This window comes from Oncorhynchus gorbuscha, linkage group LG26 (genome assembly GCF_021184085.1).
Source record: "Oncorhynchus gorbuscha isolate QuinsamMale2020 ecotype Even-year linkage group LG26, OgorEven_v1.0, whole genome shotgun sequence".
In the NCBI taxonomy this organism is placed as follows: Eukaryota; Metazoa; Chordata; class Actinopteri; order Salmoniformes; family Salmonidae; genus Oncorhynchus; species Oncorhynchus gorbuscha.
Genome location: NC_060198.1, coordinates 5,066,549 through 5,083,024, shown reverse-complemented (window position 1 = coordinate 5,083,024; position 16,476 = coordinate 5,066,549). Strand labels below are relative to the sequence as shown.

Genomic DNA, 16,476 nt, shown 5'->3' with positions numbered 1-16,476 from the left:
CTTGTCCTCTTCATCAACCTTTCTTTAGGCTTTTTCTTCTCTATACTTCTTCAGCTGTTCTTCCTTTTCCTTCAAATCTGTTTTGTATTTCCGTTTCAGTCTGTCCTCTTGGTCTTCATACATCCTTCTCAGCTCGGTCACTGAATAATTTTGCACGCCCAATTTTTCAGTTTTTGATATGTTAAAAAAGTTTGAAATATCCAATAAATGTCATTCCACTTATATATGCCATTTAGCAGACGCTTTTATCCAAAGCGACTTAGTCATGTGTGCATACATTCTACGTATCATGATTGTGATTGTGTCCCACTTGTTGTTGATTCTTCACAAAAGAATCAACAACAAGCGACCTCTTCACAAAATAAATAGTTTGATATCTTTATGTTTGAAGCCTGAAATGTGGCAAATGGTCGCAAAGTTCAAGGGGGCCGAATACTTTCGCAAGGCACTGTATATACAGTATCTACTCAACAGCTCAATGACGTGGATGTCTCTCCATTCTGCCATTTATACACAAGACATACAACTTGCATCAATCACTCTTATGTTTCGATGTCTATCCCCGTGGGCCTATCTATCTATCGGTCTATATATTTGTGTGCATCATACTGTACTGGAGTCGGTGAAACTTGAGGTTTCGCTCACTTCTTCAGGAAGGCTTTCTCATGTGATTGACAGTGATGTAGTTTGGCAGTATGCCTTGCTCCTGAAGAGTCAGGAACACTCTGATGAGCTTTCTCTGTAAGACAGGCCATCATTAGCTCTGGAACCAGTGAGCAGAGAGCTAACAGGCAATTCATTTGAACACATGGATGGAGCTGGCTACTGTAGAGCACAGCATTAATTCAATACTAATCAAGGTAACAATCGACCCAAGAAGACCCTTGGATGGATGTAGAATCATCCATATTTCATCCAAGGTGTAACCGGGAGAGCAGTAAAAACAGTTACACAAGCTTTCCCTACGGAAAACTAAACTAAAACGGCAATAACTGGGCTTAAAACGGCTAAGTCACAAATAAGAACGATACATCGAGAAATACAAGCAACACAAGCGGTGTAAATAGCAGTCAATGTAAAATGTATTTGAAACACAAAATTAAGAGTCCAATAATTTACTCAATAATCGACATTGACCCGTTTGTATTACATTACCACTAGATGGCGCGCGTTGACAATAAATAAAATACATTCAGAGCTGAAGTACAGCGTGGTATTCTTCACCTCTTTCCGTCACAGTAGGCTATCCTGTGTAACAGAAATGAAAAAGGCTGCAAAATGTGAAATCTCATCAAAAAATAAAACGTCCACCTAAAAAAAACCCACATTAAAACACTTTGGTTGGAAACACCAAGTTTTTTCAATTTTCGTCCAATAGCTTCGTTTCATAGTAATGAAAACAAGTTTATTACGAAACCCAAGTGAATGAATTGTATACAGGTATCATATTTAAGGCTGGACAAACAATACTTGATAATAAATTGCAAAACAAATTGTCGTAAGCCTACATTGACAATCAGATGTTCAAATAAATTCTCACCTGAATATCGGTCAATCCCAAATAGGTTACATGTTCGTGATTAACAGTGATCAAATAAAACTATTTGCATGAACATTTACACGCTGTAACCACAGGATAAGGCACCTGCCTCCACAAACACTTTCTGCCTGCAACACCTGTCCCCACCACCACAGTCCCCCTGTCGATCCCGGCCATCTCTCTTAACCCATCCCCGCCTCTCTCTTCGCTGCTCCAGCAGTGCCAGGCCAGTATCTTTATCTGTGTGGTTTGGGCCTGCCGGCATGCCATCCCGCTGGGGAAAGAGCAACTCCGCGCGAGCCACCAGATTTTTCGCAATCGGTGTGGCGTAACCAGCGGGGCCAGAACACTGGAGCTAATTTTACCCACTGGTAGCGCATTCCACAGGTGGCCGAGCGGACCAGCCAATCACGCAGAGTGCTGGCAACGTCTGCAGGAAGTTCACTCAAGTCCAAATCCTCTGCGTCGTTTTGTAGTTTTCGTTGGTAGCGCGCTGCACCCTCTGTCAGCTCTGGAGACGCGCCGAAGTTGAACCCCTCCTTAGTGGTGTAGTTTGTTAAGGCGGGATACGCGGGCAGGTCACCACGAGACGCAGTTTGACCACCAGATGCATCGGTGTCGACCCTTGCTTCGGCTGGGCGTTCTATGGACATCCAGAACGGATCAAAAGACGAGCCCAAAATGCGCAGGAGCCGGTTGTGCCGCAGGTGTTTGGGTTTCGGAGCGTAATGGTAATCCTCCTCATTCATCGAGAGTGAATATGGCCGAATCAGCTGCGAGGAAGATACGAAACTACTTGATCTGGTCCGTAGAAAGGATACATCATCGAAATCTGTGTCCTTTCGGCCCATAGGGATTTCACTGCGCACCTGCTCCTGGTTGGGAATCATTAAAGTTGCACTGGTGAGAAAGACAACCAGATATGTCCAGCACAGTAAAACGCTCCTTAACCAATTGATCAATACATCCATTTTTCCAAAGAATGGATGTCTAAAGTGAAGTCAAGCACAGTTGTAGTAGGCCTAGGGCATTGACTCAATAGGTACAAAGGACAGTCCCACTTCACTGGCTCCTCTCCACTAGCAAGTCTAATGTGGTTTCTCCGTCTTCCTCTCATAATACATGGTTGTTTTGGAGTCTTCACGAACCCACACAGTCAGTGTATCAGTGCACACATCCTTGAACAAGGACACAATAATACACAAATAGAGCTTATGTCAATAAAGTAGGAGCTGGGAGGAGTCTCTCTTATCACCTGAACAACAGGGATTTTATCAGCTATGGCTGGAACAGGCGATACTGTCCACACCGTCTCTCTCTCTCTGGTATGATCACTCAGTCAAAGACCTCGTGCTGAAACACCACAGGCAGGAAAGGAGAGAGACAACGCTAGTGGGGATGGTTTGTAGTGGTGAGAAGCGTGGTGGAAAGGCGTGAGTTGTTGACCTTCATTTTATCACAACGGCCTTACAGTACTGGAAACAGTTGATCATTCCTCATACCATCCCATGTATGTAGCTCCAGTAGGCTACTAGGAACAGGAGAGAAACCCTGTGGTCAGGAGAGGTCATAATCACACAAGTTCCCGCTACGTCAAACATAACTAGTATCTGCAGCGTGTGGCTCACCCAGAGTGTCAGAGACTGAAACATAAACTGGCAACCCAGACCAAATATGTTCGTCAGGACAAGAGCCCCTTTCATTTACGGTTACTGGAATCACCTCATGGTCAAAGCCACAACTACATACCGTATCAAGACTGAGGTTTCACTAAAATAAATAATAATACTGTACTATTGTTTTCAAATATCAATATTTTATTTTCATTCATAATACTAGGCTTCATATATATATATATATACACACACACACACAGTTCACATAATTCTAATTCTGAAGTGCAGTATATGAACTAAGTGTGAATCTCCATTAAAGGTTGATATTGCTTTCTGCATTGATTCAACTGGTCTCAGTATTCAGGAAATCTAGATAGTGTATATTTACAAGTCTGTGCCGAGTGGACAAAACATTAAGAACTCCTGCTCTTTCCATCACAGACTGACCAGGTGAATCCAGGTGAAAGCTATGATCCCTTATTGAGGTCACTTGTTAAACCCACTTTCAATCAGTGTAGATGAAGGGGAGGAGACGGGTTTAAGAAGGGTTTTTAAGCCTTGAGACAACTGAGACATGGATTGTGTTTGTGTGCCATTCAGAGGGTGAATGGGCAAGACACAATATTTAAGTGCCTTTGAATGGGGTATGGTAGTAGGTGCCAGGCACATCGGTTTGAGTATGTCAAGAACTGCAACACTTGGTTTTTCATGCTCAACAGTTTCCTGTGTGTATCAATGGTCCACCACTCAACTTAACACAACTGTGGGAAGCATTGGAGTCAACATGGGCCAGCAACCCTGTTGAACGCTTTCAACACCTTGAAGAGTCCATGCCCAGACAAATTGGCGCTGTTCTGAGGGAGAGGGGGGGATGTCAATATTATGAAGGTATTCTTAATGTTTTGCACCCTCAGTGTATAGGCTTTTGAATGATGTGATACCAGAGTGGGGGCTCCCGAGTGGCGCAGCGGTCTAAGGCACTGCATCTCAGCACTAGGGGCGTCACTAGACCCCCTGGTTCGAATCCAGACTATCACAACCGGCTGTGATTGGGAGTCCGGGTTAGGCCGGTGTAGGCAGTCATTGTAAATAAGAATTTGTTCTTAACTGACTTGCCTAGTTAAATAAAAACTCAATAAAAAAATACCACCATGCAGTGTGTGTGTGTAACCAAGCACGCATACTCAGGTGATATATATATACACACACACACACACACACATTGATAAGGTAAAGTAAAGTGCCACCACAGCATAACCGCTTGTCATCATGTCATAGACTTTAAATACAGCAACAGCACAAAGTGAAGACTGAAAAACATCTTAATTTGAAAGTAGAAACACTATGATTAAAAAGGTAGCAAGGCACTGTGCGTATTCATCCTATGTGTTAGCTAGGACTACGTGTCCACCTGTGTGTCCACCTGTGTGTCCACCTGTGTGTCCACCTGTGTGTCCACCTGTGTGTCCACCTGTGTGTCGTTCTCTCAGAGTGAGAAAAGCTGGTCATGGGAGCTCTCCTGTGGCCGGGCAGATTGTGGCGGGGGCCTGGACGAGACGGGGGGCAGGCTGTGTGTTGAGGGAATGTGGTCGGCCACCTTCGCCCTTTCCTCCAGAAACTTGTCAAACTCTGAGAGCGAGAAAGAGCGAGAGAGCGAGAGAGAGTTAATGGTGTGGGTATTTTGCAACACTGATTTCTACTGGCACAGGCTGAAATAGGATCTTGGCAATGATGATGGTTAAAAAGGGAAGGAAAAAAAGACTTACCCTCACTGGTCAGCCCTTCCCTGTCCCCAGCCTCTGGTTGCTGTAACATGAAACAAGTACGTAGCAACTCATGGCAACCCATTCATGTTTGTTGAAACGTCAAGAAAACACACCACATTAAAAAGTCACCGCCTTACCGTTTCTGTGTCCGCAGACAGCCATCTGTCAATGTCTCCCAGGGTGGAGTTCTTAGGGCCAGGCTTCGACGAAGGAATCTGAGGGGGAGGGAGAGAAACAGAACAAAGAAGAAGAAGGGTAGAAAGGAAACAGAGGGAGGTTTGAGTCTTAGTAGAATGGCACAAGGCAGATGTTTCTAGCGGGGTCTAGTCTTCAGGGCCTCAGTGTGTGAATGCATGTTTTCATTCAAGCCCATTTCTGCATCATCGCTAATAGAGTCACTCCTGAACTGTTATATAACTGGGACTGTATGTTGGACATTTTTGGTCAAAAAATACTGACTTAAAGGCCTTCAACAGCTTATTGCTGTTGTCTGCATCGAAACAGTCCCTTCCGGAAGGTTACACCCTTATTGCTGGCAATAACAGTATGATTCAGAATGTAAATCAACAGTAAATTGAAAGCCTTTAAGTCAGTATATATATATATATATATATATATATATATATATATATATATATATATATATATATATATATATATATATATATATCCTACCCTGTGCTTTCCGTAGGATATGCTATGTTGACCGTAGATAATGAATGAGAAACATTACCGCTCCAGTGACCTGTAACCTGGTGTCCAGGGCTCCAGCCAGTCCTTCCACTGCTCCTGGGTCCTCGTACCGCATACTGGACACACACAAGACTACATCAGTGGAGGCTGCTGAGGGGAGGACGGCTTATAATAATGGCTGGAACGGAGCAAATGGAATCCATGTGTTTGATATATTTGATACCATTCCACTCATTCCGCTCCAGTCATTACCACGAGCCTGTCCTCCCCAATTAAGGTGCCTACCAACCTCCTGTGGACTACATACCATAATATGTATAACAGTCGTCTTTGGTGTACATTTCTTCGGTGTGTTTTGATATTTGTATACTGATAGAACACCCTACAGCGCCACAGTGAAGGTGTCTCACCTCTTCCTCTGATCGGCCAGAGAGCTGCCCCTGGTCTGGGCAAACATGTCAAACTCATCCTCCTCTGGTGCACCTGACGCACAGAGACAGGCTGTGAGACAGAAACCAACATCACCTTCTCTTATTCAATGACCACGGCCTCAGAGTAGGAGTGCTGATCTAGAGTCTGAGAGATTAAGATTAAGAAATGGAGTCCGACCGGCCTAGAGTTTTAATGCAAAACAGATGCCACTCACTGTGGTTGGCTGCCTGCCTCTGATTGGAGGGAGCGCTGAATGCGGGTTGGCTGGCGGCCACAGAGGTGGTTTCTGGTTGGCTGAGGGACTGGGGCACAGGGCTGAGGTCAATGAGGTTGGCCCTGGCAGGAGTCTGCTATAGGGCAGAGGGAGAGGATACATTGGGTCGTGTTCAGGATGGTGCAGCGTATTGAACGTTGCAATTAAAGAGAGCTGAAATGACTGCTTATTGTACACGTCAGTGAGACACGTCTGGTCAGCAGAATATATTTATGTCTGAACATTGTGCCCTACTGAACTAGATGTAAAACACAAAAACAAAAAGATGAAAGATGACTGTACCTGCTCTGTAGCTGTTCTCTGGGCCTTATTGAGTCTGTCAAACCTAAACAACATGGGAGAAAAAGAGAAAGTACAGACTTCAGAACATGGACACTATGTACTGTGTAATACATGTGCCTCATTTTCAATGTCTTTCTGACTGCAAGTAGCCGAGTATGTGTGTGTCAAACCTAGGTTCAAATACTATTTAGGTTATTTCAATTATTTTCAAAGATATTTGGAAGTAAGTACCTGGATATTTGAAAAGACAAGTAGTTGAATATTGGAATGTACAGCATTTGGAAACGCACTTAGAAAGTATTGGCATGCATTTGAAAATACTAATATACAGTAGTTCTCTGACTCAAATACAATCCCATGCATTCAACACAGGTATTTGAAAATAGTATTCAAAGTAAGTATTTGAAAATACCTTCAATACTTCAAAGAGAAGTAGTTGATTCGAGCCACATTATTTTTTAAATACTCAAATACACAGAACATAAGTAACCCAAGTCTGGTGTGTGTGTGTGCGAGCGTGTTTGTGTGTCCACGCCTTACCTGTCGTAGCGGAGGAAGGCATTGTTTAAGTCATCGTTGACGACCAGCAGCTCCTCTATGAGGCCCTCGTCCAGCAGCCTGGGGATCAGCTCCACCACACGGCTCTGCATCTCCCTGCACACCTGGTACAACTGCTGCTCACACAAACAGAGGGGGGTTGGGCGGGAGGGGGGGTTAGAGGGAGAAGGAGAGAAAAAGAGAGTGCAGCAGATGGGGGGGGGGGGTCAAAGAACATCCAGGATTCACTACCTGATAACACTGAATATATGAATACAGAGTATATGACAGAGGCGCATTTGAATACATGAAGGCAATAAACGGGGAAAGAGAACGCAAGAAGAAATGGAGCGAGAAGTAGAGAGGCAGGGGAGGAAGAAAGACATGCAGACAGACCTGCAGTAGCTCTGAGTCCTCCTGCGGGCTCTGTCCAGGCGTCAACTGGTTCAACATCTCAGTCATCACAGTCAAGTTCCCCCTGACCAGAGCCAGGTCAGCTCTCAGCTTCTGGGCCTGAAAGGTCATCAACAGTAGCATCCTTAGGCTCTTTGTCAATGCTCTCTCAAATGAGGCTTCGGGGAAAGACATGAGGAGAGGAGGCAAAGAATCATAGAGGCTACGGAGTCGTCGTCATTACCACTTTAACCACGATGGTACGTACAGACGTTTCCCCTAGGCACGTTTCACAACAATTTGAAGAGATTAGTCAAAAGTGGTCTTAAACAGAACCAACACTTTAAACACAGTTAACCAATGTTTAACTGCAGCTAGTATTTACTCACACTGTGTGAAAATGAGTATTACCACAATATCAAAAGGGTAATGCGTTTATGATCTATTCAGTACCTGTTCAGGAGAGATGGAGACGGGTCCGTCGCTGAGTTGTGGGGGCACGGCAGTCAGTGCAGCCTGGGTAGGGGACGAGGCAGCAGGGCCACGGGGAGTCTGACTCTGAGGCGGTGGAGCTGGCACTGTAACAGAGGAGTCGTTCTCTGGAATGCTCTAGGAAACAACAGAAAGAGAGCCACGTAATAATACAGCCAATTAGCACATCATCTGATCCAAAACAGCACACACGTGGCTCATGCAGAAATGCAGATATCGTGCTCCAACCAACTGAGCTATCGGAACCTCAGCATAGTAAAGAGTATGTTTAGTGGGAAGGCGGTGTGTGTGTGTAAGATAAAAAGTGATCTATCCAGAGATAACAGACATGGAAGGTCAAAGTTCACCATAGGATTACATAACAAATCACCAGTAAATTATAGCATCTCTATGAGCCTTACCCTGAGGGGGGTGTGGATGGGGGAGAGGGCGTCCAGGTCGGTCATAGGGAACTCCAGGCCCCGCCTCCTCAGATCCTCGTACACACAGACCACACCTCCCAGAGAGGGAGAGCTACGGAACGCATCGGCCCACGCCTGAGAGACAGACAGAGAGAAACGGAGCGATAGAGACAGAGAGAGAGAGAGTGAGAGAGATAGAGAGTGGAATAGAGTTTGAGAGGGGAGGAGCAAAAGATACTTTTTGAATGAACAGAGAAAACGTGCATTTGTCAACCATCAAGCTCCGAGTTTGTAATGAATGTTGTCATTCCAACCAATTTCTCCGTCATCTCTCATTGATCAATGACTTTACATTATGTATGAATGACCATAGACGATTGACGTGATAATTAAATCACTGCATTAACCCCATCATAGCCTATAACAAGGGACTCTACAGCCTTGCAATAGTGGGATCATGTCCAAGCTAAATCAACAGTCAATACATTTACATTTACAATTTAGTCACTTAGCAGACGCTCTTATCCAGAGCGACTTACAATAAACAGCGGAGTTGTACAGTGCCTGTATATGATCCAAATGGATCGTCAGAAATGGCCCCCTATTCACCAGAGCCCAAAACGCGGTGCACTATATACGTAGGGAAAAGGATGCCATTTCAGACTCTACCTGTGAGATGCAACCCACCTGTATGAGGCTCAGCACCCGGTCGTGTAGGGTGGTGGGAGGGTTGTTCTTGGGCAGGATGGCTCGGACCAGAACCCCCTCCACAAAGTCCTGGGACGCCACTAGAACATGGAACCGGTGGCCACAGTTCTTTACACATGCCTCCAGAACCTAAAGGAGGAACAACTGAGAATACACACACTGCAAGGAACACACTGAGCAGCATGTACTGTATATAACCCCATTTAGTTCAGTCACTCCCTGAAGTCACTCAGTTCCCATCTCGGGAGTCCCCAGTGAGAGACCCAGATGATTCAACATTCCCCATCAAGAGAACTCCAATCCTCAGAAAATGGAATAGAAAGACCTGAAATAATACTCACTGTCAGAGCCAACATGATCTCCCTGAAGCTCTTATTACCAACAATCCTCTTCTTTATGGCTCTAACTGCATCTTTGGGTCTAGGGAGGAAAACCACACATACGCACTTCCAGCATCAATTCCCAGAAAGACTGTATTTATTGTTATCATATTATCAGTATCGCTAACTGTTTGACATCGAAAATGACGCAGTACAAAAAAAAACTGTCATCAATAAAAACACAATAGAAAACAAAATGGCCAATGTGACGCCATCCATAGTTACCCTTCGTCAGTCTCGTTGATGATGTCACATATCTCCATGTTAAGGGCCCAGTCCTCTGCATGCAGCGCGGCGCTGGTGGCTCGTTCTGTCAACATCAACAGGAGATATTATACTCTTATTATGACTGTCTGAGACAACAAACAATATGATATTATACTCTTATTATGACTGTCAGACAACAAAGAACATGGATGATTAATCATGCCTACTGTATGCAGATAGACACACAACATGGATGATTAATCATGCCTACTGTATGCAGATAGACACACAACAATGGATGATTAATCATGCCTACTGTATGCAGATAGACACACAACATGGATGATTATGCAGATAGGCAGACTACAAAGTCACATTTTATACCACAGCATTATCGATACTTATCAATACAGCTCGGTATCAAGATAACACATAGAATACCACCTAGCCTATTAGCGACCGTAAACATGGGCCTACTGCAAAATCTATTCAGCAGGCATTGGCCTACATGTAATTGTTCTAAACAATTGCTGGTTGATTTTAATTGAATAATGATTCAGTTGAAAGTATTTACAATCCAGCAAATGTTCTAAACTCAGCTAAATGGCATTTGTTGAGGAATGTTTGTTCCCATTTCATCCTCTTTGCACTCCACTTTGTGGCCTCTTGAGTTGGTCCTTATAATTCTCTGCTAATCTCCCTCGCAATATCGCACCCACACCTTTCCCCACTCAATTCAATTCAAGGGGCTTTATTGGCATGGGAAACACATGTTAACATTGCCAAAGCAAGCCTCTCTCTCTCTCTCTCACACTCACACTCACTCACTGACTGTGACTGTCAGCTGCTTCTACCCCTCCGGGGTAGTCTAAGCATATATGCCATGTGTGAGAGAGGGCGAAGTGGATGAAGTAAGAGAAGTTTGTGGGTGTGTGATGTCAGGAACGTAAGGTCAGCAAGGATGTCAACACTTTCACTAGACTGGACAGTAGACATAACTTTCCATGGCACATCTCCATCAAAACACCTGTGACCTAAAAACATGATCTGCATTTGATATAGACAGTTTGTTGATATCAATGACATAATCTGTTTATGTACGTCATAAATGCCCTTCAAGACATTATGTGGAAGTTGACCAACTTTGACTGCGATAATGCTATGTCAGTTAAGAAACCAGATATCTAGGATTTAAATTCTTTGGGCATAAATTGTGAAATGTTCATTGGTTATAGGCTGATAATAATTTCAGTCTTGAAATGGAGACTAGTTTAAACGGTTTGTGAGCCAAGGTTTTGAATAAGGAACTAAGCAACAACTTCTATGCCCCTAAACCCACCCATTGGAATCAGTGATTCGTCAATATTGCTGTCATGTCACCACAGATTACGAATCACATGAGCGATAAGGGTAGTTTAGACTGCTTCTAGTATTTTATTGGTTTGAGAACACATTTTTCAAAGCAGATCTCGGCCATAAATTCACATTAACGTTCGTATATAGTACTTAGCAAATAAAAGTAACTGCAATTCCTATTTTTCTGTATGAACCTCTATAACAAAACAGCCCTGTAACTTTCACAAAATGTATTAAAAGTTTGAACATAAATAAATAGCTAGCTGGGTCGATACAATTTGCAAGTTTCTAAAGTTAAGTTGCGATGTCATTCAACGTTGCAGATCGAGCGACAGATAATTAGCTTGATAGCTCCGCTTTGAACAACTTTCTGCAATATTTCTCCCGACTTACCAATTCGTTGTCCAACAGGAGAAGAGAAGGGGCTTCCTATGAGAAACTCCATATTTTCCACAAAGACGTAATTCCAAAACGGTACTTTTTTCACTCCCAGTTCCCCGTTATTTCCCCGTTCGTAAATAGACCTGTATGACGCTAGACACAATGAGGATTAGCCACAACAGTGGATTTTAGTGGCCTTCAAAATAAAGGTCCCCCATGGAAAGTCATGTAAACAGATACAGTGTAACACTTTATGCCATATTTGGACGAGATAATGCTAAACAAGGTTATAATGTTGTTACATAATTTAAAATTAAGTGAAATAAGGCATTATTTGTGTCAATAAACACATATATATTTAAGTCCCGCTGTGGATGTATTAGACCACATCATTGCCTTTGGGGCATACTAACATGCAATGTACAGCCTAAACTAGAGATTGGCTCCCTTGAAATGGGGTATCAGCCTACTCGGTGACACCCACAGAAAACAACTTTGCTCTTATTTAGGTCACTTTAACTGTGGGAAATCAGCTCCCTATACAGCCTATTGGACATTCATATTAGACTGTGCAAGAGCTAAGACACAAATATTTGTGTAAAGTCTACACATTTGTGTTCTGTGAGTGTCAGTGAGTTGGCTGATACCCCATTTCTTGGGTGCACAATCCATAGGTTACACTGTACAGTGCAATATGAATGTCCAATATGCACAATAGACTGACTGGAAAGGGGATTTCCATCCGTCAAGTCCTGCAATAAGAGCTAAGATGTGAATATTTGTGTAAACTCTACACAGTTGTGTTCTGTGAGTGTCACTGAGCAGGCTGATACCCCATTGCATGGTCCCAATATCCATATGTAAGGCTGTACAGTGCATATAAGTATGCCACCAATGCAATTCAAAAGTCTAATACATCCACAGTGCGATTTTAACTGAATTTAACTTTTTGGTGTGAAATTAACTAATTATTGTATTTTAAAAAATGTATATAACAACATTTCGGTCTTGTTTAGCATTATCTAGTCCAAATATGGCATGAATCAACGATTTGCATTGTTTTGAATCACTTTCAATGGGGGACATTTATTTTGAAGGCAAACCGCAAATTCCCCTCTTGTGGCTAGCTTCACACAGAGCGTAGGTTGATCTGTGGACGCGCGGTCACGTGAATACCACCAGGCCAGGCTATGGTTATAAAAAGGATTACATACTGTACTGTATTATAAAGTGGATGTGTGGACAGGACAGAATACACACTCTTTTCACGGCACTTCGATACAAAGTGATTTTCTTAGCAGGTTATGAGAGCATTTTTGCTAATCCTAACCCTTTTCCCAACCTTTATCCTCGGTCTTCTAACCTGTTACGTATATTCTCCTAACCTGTTAAGTTTTCCTAGCCCAAGTTTTCCTAGTAACTTCGGTATCGAAGTGCCATGAAAATAGTTTTTCCCACTCAGCAGTTGAGGCTTTTGAAGGGAGGACGGCTCATAATAATGGCTGGAACAGAGCAAATTGAATGTATTTGATACCATTTCATTTATTCTTCTCCGTCCATTACCACGAGCCCGTCCTCCCCAATCAAGGTGCCACCAACCTCCTGTGGTGGACAGTCTGCAGAAGCAGTGATGACAATCAGCGAGCTATACCCTCATGTGTTAATATCTTGTCTTTAGGTATAAAAAAAACTACTTATTCAAACAAATACCAAAGAGGGCAATTGAGACATACTGGTATAGAAGCCTACATGGCCTAGGTCCCAATACTGTACTCAATTTGCGATTTAAAAACACACCCAAACACAAAATATTAAAATGTTCTCCACTTTATTCAGCACTTATGTGCAAGACAGTAGTCAAAGTGGCATCAACAAGGTTTGAGTTTGCATACAAACTGTGATGTTCTCACTCTTTCTAAACCCCCCCTTAGAAGATTGTTATCATCACTAAATCAATCGATACAAATCTATGACAGTATTGACTATCAGCAAGTTACACTACGAACAGGAAACAGTCATTTAAAATGTATGATTATAATACATTGCAGATAAATGATAATGTGCGCTTTAGCCTACCTAATACTACAAAACGGATAAAGATGAATACATTTATGATACAATACATTTGCGGTTTTAGCACCATTCTTTGTGATATTGTGTTGAGCAATTTACATTATCAGGCCCCGATAACCACAGGACTCAGTTCCTATATTCTCTAGCTTCTCCTCAATATTACAAAAGCTTGGATTGGACATGCCTTTTCTTACATTAGCCAAAACATATAGTTACAGCCGGCACTACGAGTACTGTAGCTACCAATTTCACTTGTGGCTGGTCTCGCAAAGTCCCATAACTTGGTCTGCTCCCTAAAACGTGGAGGAAACCTGTTTGTGTTTGTTTTCTATGCCCGTATAAGGACACTGTTGGGAGTGGTTGATCCCTTCTCAAGAATGTAGCTTCATGATGGTGAAATGGCAGAGAGTATTTTCTCTCTCTCCAGGTTGCATAGTAAAAAGTCTGTTTAGAAGGGAGGTGGTCCATAGTATGCAACGTATGCTGCAACGATGCCTGCTGTCTCCGCCATGTGCTCACAGGCCAGGTTGAGCTCGCACACCTCACTCAGACTGGACGAGAGAGAGACAGAGAGAGAAAGTTGGGGTTAATTGACTTCTCAGCAATTACACATAACTGTAGGATAAATGTACTTTATCAATTTGTTTGATGTGATTTTTTGTTGTTGTTTACAAAACAGCAGTGATATTCTGCCTATTTTGCTCCAGTCATTTGGCTTGTATGAAGTACAGTAAAAGTGTTGCCTAAATGTAAACATGTGTAAGGTAAAATGTAAACAGATTATTTGGCTTCTTGGCGGTGACGATGCAGTTAACATTCCACACACTTTTTCCCAAGTGTCATTGCAACGTCACACATTATAACACCAAATTCTAACACCAAACTCGAAATGACTATTTCGAGTTCTAAAAGTGTATTGGAGCCTACCTCTCCACCTGGGTGAGGGTGAAGGCAGCCGCTGCAGGTCCAGCCGCCCTCTTCCTCCTCAGCAACACTGAGGCCAGGTCTCTCTTCATAATCATCTCTGGCTCTGTAGCTGCAGCTGGGTCCTCTGCCGTAGCTGACACACACACACACACACACACACACACACACACACACACACACACACACACACACACACACACACACACACACACACACACACACACACACACACACACACACACACACACACACACACACACACACACACACACACACACACACACACTACAAATGTGGTTTTGCTTCCTTTTTTAGAGCAGCCACGGTAGCCTATATTTATGAACAGTTTTCCCATTTTTTTGTAAACGTCAACACAAACCTGTACACATACTCTTACACATTTCCTTAAACTGATACCATTACAAATACAAACACAAAGAAGGCTACCCTCTTTCCCGTTTCTATGCAGATCTGCATATACTGCATACACTATCTGCTAGTATCAATGTATCTGTTAACTTTATATCGGCACACTGCTGAGCAATGACACCATTTAGAGTTAGTTAGAGATGCCAGACCTTCAGCACTTGCTGACTCTGAAGAAGACGACGAGGAAGAGGATGAGGAAGAGTCCGAGTCCGAGGAGTCTGAGGCAGAGGCTGATGAGTCGGAAGCCGAGGAGGAAGAGGAGGAAGCTGATGAAGATGCGGAGGAGTCTGCGGCTGGTGCTGGTTCAGCGGCAGGATCAGGAGCAGGATCGAGAACCACATCAAGAGCCAGATCTGTTGAACAGAGAAAATTGGCTCATTATAAACATGTATGAGCGTTTATGTCTTATTATAAAACATGTCATGTTAGTTCTCTCGTTAGTTAATCTCGTTCAGAATACATTGTCACAATCAGAAGTTATGATGAAACAACACAATATGCTTTCCCAACTTACCGTTCATGGACAGAGAGACCGACAGAACGGCACAAATGGTCAGGAGAGTCAGAGACTTCATGCTGTTTTTGGGTTGTTGTCTTGCTGCTTTCTTGAACTACCAGTGAGTGGTAGTGGTAGAACTTTGGTTCTTTCTCTCCTTCTTTCAATGTCTTCTTCACTGTATATCCCTCCATGGTCAATATATACTGTAGTCATCCTCCTCCCAATCAGATACACACTATGGTCAGACTATGTGATTGGTTAGGGAATCGAATATCAACTTGTACCACTTCCCTGGACACTCATCACATAACCACCCACACACCAGACAGGCACTGGAACTGGCTAAAACACACCCACACAAACATACACACTCCATGTGGCATACATACATGTACACGCAACCCATGTAGCGGAACCAGTCAAATGAAACATGTAGGGATGTGTAAGAAGGTTTCTAAAAATGGAATTCCTCTTCTATGTAGCCCCTTTAATTGCACAGGGACTACTACATTTGATATAGAATGGACCTTACATAATCATCTTACCAGGAATATTGTGTCTGAAAAACAGAAAAGTGCTGGTTTGAAAATGAATATAGGCTTTGAGTTGAGAAATATTATTTATAAACATAAGCTATTTCCGGCATTGTTATTGTTGTAGTGTACAGGTAACTTCCAAACTAAAGGAAACATCATCATTAAACATCATTCAATTTGGTTGAGTCAAAGATCTCAGATCTTGCCAAAAACAAAATGAAGGTCAACTGGGCCTGCCCAGCTTTTTTACATTTTATACATGACCCTGGGGACCAGGAACCACACCTGTGTGGAACTGGTTTTAATGTCTATGGTGTGGAAGCACCTGCTTTCAATAAACGTTATATCCCTCATTTATGCAAGTGTTTCCTTTATTTTGGCAGTTACCTGTATGTGAATGCTAAATGAAATCCTCTAAGAGTTATATTCATTCACGCCAATTATTCTGAATTCCAACCGATAATATCCCCCCATTTCAGTCTAAATGGAATCATTCCTGAAATTCTCCTGAAATCGATTCCATCCACACCATTCATCAGTGTAGTATAAATAAT

At 42.9% G+C, this 16,476-nt stretch overlaps 3 protein-coding genes across 5 annotated transcripts; all 3 read right to left on the bottom strand.

Moving 5' to 3' along the window:
• Positions 1-376: 376 nt before the first annotated feature.
• LOC124016150 lies at positions 377-3,680 on the bottom strand. Its single transcript, XM_046331685.1, has one exon. It carries the CDS (start codon positions 2,509-2,511, stop codon positions 1,777-1,779), a length of 735 nt encoding a protein of 244 aa, XP_046187641.1. The 5' UTR covers positions 2,512-3,680; the 3' UTR covers positions 377-1,776.
• A 172-nt stretch (positions 3,681-3,852) lies between these two features.
• LOC124016148 (target of Myb protein 1-like) lies at positions 3,853-11,610 on the bottom strand. Of its 3 annotated transcripts, none has more exons than XM_046331682.1 (15): positions 11,471-11,610; positions 9,740-9,824; positions 9,476-9,554; positions 9,114-9,263; positions 8,427-8,561; positions 7,987-8,142; positions 7,537-7,653; positions 7,144-7,277; positions 6,604-6,646; positions 6,262-6,397; positions 6,026-6,116; positions 5,656-5,731; positions 5,060-5,137; positions 4,923-4,962; positions 3,853-4,785 (listed from the first exon to the last, which is right to left on the bottom strand). In XM_046331682.1, the coding sequence occupies exons 1-15, from the start codon at positions 11,520-11,522 to the stop codon at positions 4,643-4,645; spliced, it is 1,515 nt and encodes a 504-aa protein (XP_046187638.1). In that variant the 5' UTR covers positions 11,523-11,610; the 3' UTR covers positions 3,853-4,642. The 3 variants fall into 3 exon arrangements, with proteins under 3 accessions (XP_046187638.1, XP_046187640.1, XP_046187639.1); XM_046331684.1 differs by having other exon boundaries at positions 6,026-6,098; XM_046331683.1 differs by having other exon boundaries at positions 6,262-6,394.
• Positions 11,611-13,267: 1,657 nt separating this feature from the next.
• On the bottom strand, positions 13,268-15,577 carry LOC124016143 (osteocalcin 2b). The gene is made up of 4 exons (XM_046331676.1): positions 15,402-15,577; positions 15,037-15,240; positions 14,459-14,591; positions 13,268-14,082 (listed from the first exon to the last, which is right to left on the bottom strand). The coding sequence occupies exons 1-4, from the start codon at positions 15,460-15,462 to the stop codon at positions 13,980-13,982; spliced, it is 501 nt and encodes a 166-aa protein (XP_046187632.1). The 5' UTR covers positions 15,463-15,577; the 3' UTR covers positions 13,268-13,979.
• Positions 15,578-16,476: the final 899 nt, after the last annotated feature.

Bases quoted from the DNA above. Each gene is read 5' to 3' on its own strand.
- LOC124016150 (XM_046331685.1), bottom strand. From the start codon at position 2,511: ATGGATGTATTGATCAATTGGTTAAGGAGCGTTTTACTGTGCTGGACA.
- LOC124016148 (XM_046331682.1), bottom strand. From the start codon at position 11,522: ATGGAGTTTCTCATAGGAAGCCCCTTCTCTTCTCCTGTTGGACAACGA. The intron at 6,647-7,143 runs GTAAGGCGTGGA...CATGTTGTTTAG, and splicing joins GCCTTCCTCCGCTACGACAG to GTTTGACAGACTCAATAAGG. The intron at 6,117-6,261 runs GTGAGTGGCATC...TCTGTCTCACAG, and splicing joins GAGGCAGGCAGCCAACCACA to CCTGTCTCTGTGCGTCAGGT.
- LOC124016143 (XM_046331676.1), bottom strand. From the start codon at position 15,462: ATGAAGTCTCTGACTCTCCTGACCATTTGTGCCGTTCTGTCGGTCTCT. The intron at 15,241-15,401 runs GTAAGTTGGGAA...TCTGTTCAACAG, and splicing joins GGTCTCTCTGTCCATGAACG to ATCTGGCTCTTGATGTGGTT. The intron at 14,592-15,036 runs GTCTGGCATCTC...TGTGTGTGTCAG, and splicing joins AGAGTCAGCAAGTGCTGAAG to CTACGGCAGAGGACCCAGCT.